The sequence below is a fragment of the Mandrillus leucophaeus genome, unplaced genomic scaffold, assembly GCF_000951045.1.
Source record: "Mandrillus leucophaeus isolate KB7577 unplaced genomic scaffold, Mleu.le_1.0 Scaffold205, whole genome shotgun sequence".
Classification (NCBI taxonomy): Eukaryota; Metazoa; Chordata; class Mammalia; order Primates; family Cercopithecidae; genus Mandrillus; species Mandrillus leucophaeus.
Window position 1 is genome coordinate 1,195,351 of NW_012102088.1, and position 9,369 is coordinate 1,204,719.

Genomic DNA, 9,369 nt, shown 5'->3' on the forward strand with positions numbered 1-9,369 from the left:
TGAGCCAAGATCGCGCCACTGCACTCCAGCCTGGGCGACAGAGCAAGACTCCATCTCAAATAAAGAAAAAAGAAAGAAACAAAGAAAAGAAAACCAAGCCACCGCTGCCAGCTTGGCCTTCCTGCGAGTGGCTCTGACAGGTCACGTTACCTGAGTGGATGAACTTCTCCAGCTCCTTTTCGTTCTCTGGAAGTAGGTGCGTGGACTCATCCTCGTCCCCTGAGCCCTCTTCTCTGTCTCCTAATGACGGTATCCTGATATTCTTATAAAGCGACTCGAGCTGTTGTCTTTCCTCAGCCTGTGCCAGTCGACTGGAGAATGATATAAATAAATTTAGAAGCACAGTTTTCATGGTGAATAATTCATTTCTCAATCATGCCACTTTTTGACTGGAAAGGAGTTGCTTGTGGGGTGGGTGCAGAAGTAAGACTTTGAAACCAGACTAATCATGGTCAGATCTCAAATGTCTACATGGTCAGGTCATTTCCTGGAGTAAGGAGTAACTCTTATCCCAAAGCATGGATCAAAGCCAGGACTAGGCCGGGCGCGGTGGCTCAAGCCTGTAATCCCAGCACTTTGGGAGGCCGAGACGGGTGGATCACAAGGTCAGCAGATCGAGACCATCCTGGTTAACACGGTGAAACCCCGTCTCTACTAAAAAATACAAAAAACTAGCCGGGCGAGGTGGCAGGTGCCTGTAGTCCCAGCTACTCGGGAGGCTGAGCCAGGAGAATGGCGTAAACCTGGGAGGCGGAGCTTGCAGTGAGCTGAGATCTGGCCACTGCACTCCAGCCTGGGCGACAGAGCTAGACTCCGTCTCAAAAAAAAAAAAAAAAAAAAAAGCCAGGACTAGAGGTGAGCAAGGCACTCACATCGGGTTCCAAACTTAAGGTGTTGACAAAAAGCTCTATAATCAGACAAATCATCTTTTTTTCTCTTTTTCTTTTTCTTTCTTCCTTTTTTTTCTTTTTCTTTCTTGTTCCTCTCTCTTTCTTTCCTCCCTCCCTCCCTTCTTTTTTCTCTTTTTTTTCTTTCCTTTTTCCCTTTTTTTTTTCTCTCTCTCTCTCTTTCTTTCTTTGGAACAGGGTCTCAGTCACCCAGGCTAGAAGTGAACTGATGCAATCATGGTTCACTGCAGCCTCAAACTCCTGGGTTCAGTCTTCCCTGCTCAGCCTCCTGAATAGCTGGGACCACAGGCTCATGGCACCATGCCCGGCTAATTATTTTTGTATTTTTTTGTAGAAATGGGGTCTTGCTATGTTGCCCAGGATGGTCTCAAACTCCTAGGCTCAAGCTACCTTTCCTCCTTGGCCTCCCAAAGCACTGGAATTACAGGTGTGAGCCACTGTGCCCGGCCATAGTCATATTTCAGTGTAATATTTTACAAAATAAAAATTAATGCCAAGAAATCTGTGATGAACAAAATGGGATAGAAAGGGTGTTACTGATGTTTCTACCTCACTGTAGGTCCAATCCTGGAAGTGGATCATTGAACAGCTATTTCTGTTTGGTGTGGAAATGGATGACAGTGTTTTCTTAACATACTTACCTTCCCAGTACTTTGTGAATTATGTAATAAAAAAAAAACTTTTAGGTGCCAGGCGCAGTGGCTCACGCCTGTAATCCCAGCACTTTGGTAGGCTGAGGCGGGCAGATCACCTGAGGTCAGGAGTTCGAGGCCAGCCTGACCAACATGGAGAAACCCCATCTGTACTAAAAAAAATACAAAATTAGCAGGGCGTGGTGGCGCATGCCTGTAATCCCAGCTACTTGGGAGGCTGAGGCAGGAGAATCACTTGAACCCGGGAGGCAGAGGTTGCAGTGAGCCGAGATCGCGCCATTGCATTCCAGCCTGGGCAACAAGAGTGAAACTCCATCTCAAAAAAATAAAAAATAAAAAACTTTTAGGGTTAGCTTATTTGTTTTTTGTTTTTCTTGCTCAAAGCCAAATCCCAGCAGAGGGTTGGCTCCTTTGGGTACCAGGGGCAGTGGTGGAGGAAGGGTGTGGGCACTCTAGAAGCTGTGAGGCAGCAGAGCTGGCTGCAAACATCACCAAAGATCGTCAAAAGGCTGGGGCAGGAGCAAGAATTGAGTGAGAAGAGGGAGGTGCTCGCCTCAGTGTGAAATGTAAGGAGGTGCCCCAAACACTGAAAAATGAAGATGAGTTTTTTTGTTTTTTTTTTTTGAGATGGAGTTTCGCTTTGTTGCCCAGGCTGGAGTGCAATGGTGTGATCTTGGCTCTCCACAACCTGTGTCCCCCAGGTTCAAGTGATTCTCCTGCCTCAGTCTCCCAAGTAGCTGGGATTACAGGCATGCGCCACCACGCCCGGCTAATTTTTTTTTATTTTTAGTACAGATGGGGTTTCTCCATGCTGATCAGGCTGGTCTTGAACTCCCAACCTCAGGTGATCCACCCACCTCAGCCTCCCAAAGTGCTGGGATTACAGGCGTGAGCCACCACTCCCAGCCCTTAACTCAATATTTTTAAAAATTGAAATGAAGCAAAAAAAAAAAAAAAAAAAAAAATCCAGGATATACCAAATATCAAAATTGTAAACAGAGATAGGATCCAACAGTGCTGTGCTGAACCACGGGGGAGCTTGAGTCAAAAGGAAAGGTGTGAGTCCCTATACATATGTTTTAATGTATTTTTAAATGCTTATTCTTTTCCAAAACACTTAAGAAGTTCAGAATATTTTTAATAATTGAAAACTGGTGTATGAAAAGTCACAACGTTAAGTTTAAATATTTTATCTAGGCCAGGCATGGTGGCTCACGCCTGTAATCCCAGCACTTTGGGAGGCCAAGGCAGGCAGATCATGAGGTCAGAAGATCGAGACCATCCTGGGTAACTCAGTGAAACCCTGTCTCTACTAAAACTACAAAAACAATTAGCCAGGTGTGGTGGCGGCACCTGTAGTCCCAGCTCCTTGGGAGGCTGAGGCAGGAGAATGGCGTGAACCTGGGAGGTGAAGCTTGTAGTAAGCAGAGATCGCGCCACTGCACTCCAGCCTGGGCGACAGAGCAAGACTCCATCTCCAAAAAAAATAAAAATTATAAAAAAACCATTTATACCCCAAACAAGATTAATTGTAATTTTACTTTCCTGCTTTAAATAAAAGCAAACTTACCAATAGTATTTTCAAAATCTACTTCTGGAAAAAATGAACCACTAAAAATTACATAAAACTTGTATTTTTGAATAGGTGGTTTTGTTTTTTGTTTGTTTGTTTCGGTTTTGGCCTCAGGCTCCACTCTAGCTTAGTGCTAATACAAATGTAACAATAAGAATTGACTAGCTCAACAACTCAATTCAACACTGAGTGTCCAGGAGATATATTTTACTGAGATGCATTAGAAAACTTTATATTTATTAATAGTTTTGTCTATAATAATGAAATATACAGAAGCTACAGTTACACAATTTTTTTTTTTTTTTTGGAGACAGGGTCTCACTCTGTCACCCAGGCTGGAATGCAGTGGTGTGACCTCAGCTCACTGCAACCTCCACCTCTGAGGCTCAAAGCATGCTCCCACCTCAGCCTCTAGAGTAGCTGGGACTACAGGTGTGTGCCACCACACCTGGTTAATTTTTGTATTTTTTGTATAGATGGGGTTTCACCATGTTGCCCAGGCTGGTCTCAAACACTTGAGTTTAAAGGATCCACCTGCCTCGGCCTCCCAAAGTGTTGGGATCACAGGTGTCAGCCACTGCCCCCGGCCTATACAGTTACATAAATTCAGTGGATGTAGTGGAGATAACCCACAACCAAGCACGCAGGTTACACTCTCATTAGCAACATTTTCCTCTTTTACCTTTAATGTCACTTTGCCTTCATGTGACCTACTCCAAGGTGGTCTCAACATAGCTGCCTCAAAAAATATCCCACACATGGCAATATATCCCATTTTCATACTTAATTCTAATGAAGCAAGTAATTTTGTACTTCTCAAGCTGTTTCTGGTGAGATAACAACGGAATCCTAGCATGGAATCACAGAGTAGGAGTCAGGGTCTGTTGCTTTGGTCAGAACCACGTGAGGTCACAGTGTGTCTCACCTTTTTCTACCGTGAATTTCAAAACGATTACATCACTCGAAAGAGCTTGACCTCAAGCTTTATTTGCGAAGACGGTGACATATCTTCCCCCAAAGCTGCTATCACCCCAGACGGCACTCACATATTTCTAGTGAAAAGGAGAGTCGTCACTCTTTTCTGCTGTGCACTATTGAGATTCCTTCCAAAGTAGCAAGTTCATTTTATATATCTATATATATATTTATTTATTTATTTATTATTTGAGACAGAGTTTTGTTCTTGTCGCCCAGGCTGGAGTGCAATGGCGTTATCTCTGCCCACTGCAACCCCCGCCTCCCAGGTTCAAGCGATTCTCCTGCCCCAGCCTCCCAAGTAGCTGGGATTACAGGCGCCCGCCACCATGCCCAGATAATTTTTGTATTTTTAGTAGAGACAGCATTTCACTATGTTGGCCAGGCTGGTCTCGAACTCCTAACCTCAGGTGATCTGCCCGTCTCAGTCTCCCAGAGTGCTGGGATTACCGGCATGAGCCACCACACCCGGCCTCAAGTTCATTTTAAAATACCAAATGCTGGGGTCTGAGAATGGTGGCTCACATCTTTAATCCCAGCACTTTGGGAGGCCCAGGCGGGTGGATCACCTGAGGTCGGGAGTTCGAGACCAGCCTGACCAACGTGGAGAAACCCCATCTCTACAAAAAATACAAAATTAGCTGGGTATGGTGGCGCATGCCTGTAGTAATCCCAGCTGCTTGGGAGGCTGAGGCAGGAGAATTGCTTGAACCCAGGAGGCAGAGTTTGCAGTGAACCGAGATCCATACCACTGCACTCTAGCCTGGGCAACAAGAGCAAAACTCTGTCCCCACCCAAAAAAAAAAGTAAAAAAATAAATAAAATACTGAATTTTGGGAGGATGCCAGCATCTCAAACTGTGTCTTTCAAACATTTTTTATCATGACTCCCAGTAAAAAATATATTTTATTTCACAACCATGTGTCTCTGTGTGTGTACATGTCTCAAATGTGCATCTGAAAAGTTTAAAAATCAGCCTTTTACATTAATATTTTAAGTAATATTTCCTAATATATTCTATTCTGCTGAATTGTATTCTGTCCTGTGCCTGCCTTTCTTTTTTTTTCATGTGTATCATGACTCAACATGAGTACAACCCACATTTTGAAAAACACTAATCTGGAAATTTATAATGACTATAATAATTTAACAATTGTAAGATGTGTCATCATCATCCTTTGACACTAAATAATAATCAGTTGACTTGTTACGTCTCATTTAAGGATAGCAGATTTTTTTTTTTTTTTTTTTGAGATGGAGTCTTGCTCTGTCGCCCAGGCTGGAGTGCAGTGGCCAGATCTCAGCTCACTGCAAGCTCCGCCTCCCGGGTTTACGCCATTCTCCTGCCTCAGCCTCCCGAGTAGCTGGGACTACAGGCGCCCGCCACCTCGCCCGGCTAGTTTTTTGTATTTTTTAGTAGAGACGAGGTTTCACCGTGTTAGCCAGGATGGCCTCGATCTCCTGACCTTGTGATCCGCCCGTCTCGGCCTCCCAAAGTGCTGGGATTACAGGCTTGAGCCACCGCGCCCGGTCAGGATAGCAGATGTTACTTAGCAGATACTTACTATATCATATAGAAGACTGCCATCCCACTTATCAGGGCAATGCTGAAGGCTACGCTCGAAATTAAAATTACTTTAACAAGAGCAGGTCTATGCCGAATTATTGCTAAAAAGAAAGAAAAGAAAATAAGTGCTCAAAAATGTTCATTTTAGCTATGTCTTTCAGTTAATATATTTGTCCTTACAGAGGGGAATAGAAGTCAAAACCAGACACACTTTAAAAAATAGCTTTTTTTTTTTGGACACAGAGTCCCGTTCTATCACCCAGGCTGGAGTGCAGTGCATGATCACAGCTCACTGCAACTTCCATCTCCCGGGTCTGAGTGATTCTCCTGCCTCAGCCTCCCAAGTAGCTGGCACCACAGGCATGCGCCACCACACCTGCCTAATTTTTTTATGTTTTTGTAGAGATGGGGTTTTGCCACGTTGCTCAGGCTTTCTTAATTTTAGAAAATACTGAAGTTAGATTTTACGGCCTATGTGAACAAATATAATTTTTGCCCCCAACAATCCCTGACTCAAGTTCACCTTCCGTCCTGGGCTGGAGCCCTCCCCTCTGCTCTGTAGAGACACGGGGTCCCTGACTCTGTGTGGCAACACCTGCTGTGTATGCAGCTGAAGGGGAAGTGGCCTTCATCTTATGATTTGGGTGCTGCCCTGATGGTCTCAGATTGTGTGGTGCTCTCATGAAAGGACACTGCAGGACAACTTAGGATGGAATTCCATGGACCTACATCCCAGGTGTCAATTTTAGGACTACGGAACATGCTATAAAATCACGGCTGTTCTTTGCAGGCTCAGGTGTGTCATCCTCCTTCATATTATCTGAAATGTGAAAAATAACAAGTTGTTGTTTGTGCAAACTGAACAAAATAGCAGCTGGCAAAGTAAGTGCATTATTCAGCCACTTGTAAAATCTGACAAGTTGGGATGGGCGCCGTGGCTCACACCTGTAATTCCAGCACTTTGAGAGGCCAAGGTGGGTGGATTACCTGAGGTCAGGATTTCGAGACCAGCCTGACCAACATGGTGAAACCCTGTCTCTACTAAAAATACAAAAATTAGCTGGACATGGTGCCGCGTGCCTGTAATCCCAGCTACTCAGGAGGCTGAAGCAGGAAAATTGCTTGACCCAGGAGGCAGAGGTTGCACTGAACCAAGGTTGTGCCATTGCACTCCAGCCTGGGGGACAGAGCGAGACTCCATCTCAAAAAAAAAAAAAAAATCTGACAAGTTGAAGCAGCTCCCCCTTGCCTCATGCCTGGCCTTCCCCTGACTGCCATCTCTTCACTGGCACAGGGCAAGGGGTTCAGCCACCTGAGCTGAAACGCGTCCTGAGATTCACCCGTCAGTGGAAACAGCATACTGAAAACAGCCTGGACTATGAAAAAGCTAAGAGTGTAAAATGAATAACTAGATTTTAGGTGAGGGATATGGGGCGTTCACTCTACAGTTCTGTCTACTGTTCTGTATGTTTTCAAATTTTCATGAGGAAATATTTTGGGAGGGAAAAGAACACAGGTTGCAGATAGTTTAGGTGTGATGAAAACTGAAAATGGGCCAGGCGAGCTGGCTCATGCCTATAATGCCAGCACTTTGGAAGGCCAAGGCAGGTAGATTGCTTGAGGTCAGGAGTTCAAGACCACTCTGGGCAACATGGCGAAACCCCGTCTCTACTTAAAATACAAAAATTAGCCGGGCATGGTGGCTCACACCTGTAGTCCCAGCTACTCGGGAGGCTGAGGCAGAAGAATCACTTGAACCTGGGAGGCAGAAGTTGCAGTGAGCCGAAATTGTGCCACTGCACTCCAGCATGGATGACAGAGCGAGACTCTGTCCAAAAAAAAAAAAAAAAAGTAAAGAAAACTGAAAACGGACCGTTGGATGGGGCATCCAGGAGGTCATTAGAGATCTAGGCAGAGGACATATTAGCTGTGTGGTGGGGACACAACTGAAGCAGGTTCGGGAGGGAGTGAGAAGAAAGTAACTGGAAACCGTGAATTTTGAAAATGATTTTGGGGAACTTTGTATAAAAGAAAGAAGAGAAATGGGCACAGCTCCTGGAGGAGTCTAAGAGATCGAGAGACGGATCTTGTTTTTAAGACGTGAACATTGGCAGCACGTTCGTGAATGGGAATGAGACAGTGAATCGTGATACTACAGTACCAGTTCATTCTGGCTGCTGTAACGAAACACCACAGGCTTGGTGGCTTAGAAACCACAGACACAGCCAGCCGCAGTGGCCCACTCCTGTAATCCTAGCACTTCGGGAGGTGGGCAGACCATGCGTGAGCTCAGGAGTTCAAGACCAGCCTGGGCAACATGGTGAAACCCTGACTCTACAAAAAATACAAAAATTCGTCGGATGAGGTGGCAGGTGCCTGTACTCACAGCTACTCAGGAGGCTGAGGCAGGAGAATTGCTTGAGCTAGGGAGCGGGAGGTTGTAGTGAGGTGAGACTGCGCCATTACACTCCAGCCTGGGTGACGGGAATGAAACCCTGTCTCAAAAAAAAAAAAAAAACCCTTTGGGAGGCTGAGGCAGGTGGATCAGGAGGTCAGGAGTTCGAGACCAGCGTGATCAACATGGCAGAACTCCATCTCTACTAAAAATACAAAATAAAATCAGCCAGGCATGGTGGCTGATGCCTGTAATCCCAGCTACTCAGGAGGCTGAGGCAGGAGAATTGCTTGAACCCGGGAGGCAGAGGTTGCAGTGAGCAGAGATCACACCACTGAACTCCAGCCTGGGTGACAGAGCAAGACTCTGTATGAAAAACAAAAAACAAAGAAACAACAGACATTGATTTCTCACAATTCTGGAGGCTGGGAGGTCCCAGATCAAGGTACCAGCAGCTTTGGTGGCTGGTGAGGGTTCACTTTCTGGTTCAACAGAGGGTGGTTTCTTTGTTGTATCCGTACAGGGTGGAAGGAGTGAGATAGCTCTCTGTGACTTCTATTGTAAGGGTACTATTCCCAGTCATGGGGGTTCCACCCTCATGACCTCGTCATCTCCCAAAGGCTGCAACTCCTAATATCCTGACCTTTGAGATGAGGATTTCAACACATGAATATGGGGTTGGGGGACACCAGCATTCAGACCGGAGCATGCAGGAAAGGGAGAAAGAATTGCCAGGAAAGTCCTTGAGTTGGCCTAAGAGGATGGAAGCTGGGACAGAGGCCAGCCTTGGCATGGACGGTTCAATTTCCAGCAGGAGATGGAGAAAGGGGGTGTGATTGCTGTTAGACAGGAGGGTGTGGACACTGTCTTTTAACTGCTTAAATTTTGTTTGTGAAGGAGGCAAACAAGAGCATTCTGTGAGCGCAAGGCTGGGGTAGAATACGCTGAGATATTTGCAGAGCTAGAGAAATATATGAGAAAGTCACCAAGCAGGATGGGAGAAGTAGACTAGGAAAATGAATAGCATATTTTTAATAAAATTTCCTAGAAATAGGCCAGACATGGTGGCTCACACCTGTGATCCTAGCACTTTGGGAGGCCGAGGTGGGTGGATCACGAGGTCAGGAGATCAAGACCATCCTGGCTAACATGATGAAATCCTGTCTCTACTAAAAGTACAAAAAAAAAAAATGAGCCGGGTGTGGTGGCAGGCACCTGTAGTCCCAGCTACTCGGGAGGCTGAGGCAAGAGAATGGCGTGAACCCGTGAGGTGGAACTTGCAGTAAGCCAAGATCGTG

At 45.6% G+C, this 9,369-nt stretch overlaps 1 protein-coding gene across 1 annotated transcript in view; it reads right to left on the reverse strand.

Moving 5' to 3' along the window:
* Positions 1-9,369, reverse strand: part of LOC105539432 (chromosome unknown open reading frame, human C19orf18) — a 42,301-nt gene that overhangs the window by 7,991 nt on the left and 24,941 nt on the right. The window contains exons 4-5 of the mRNA XM_011979721.1: positions 5,675-5,777; positions 151-311 (exon numbers count right to left, since the gene is read on the reverse strand). Of these exons, the coding sequence (XP_011835111.1) occupies positions 151-311; positions 5,675-5,777 (264 nt within the window). The remainder of the gene's footprint in view (positions 1-150; positions 312-5,674; positions 5,778-9,369) is intronic.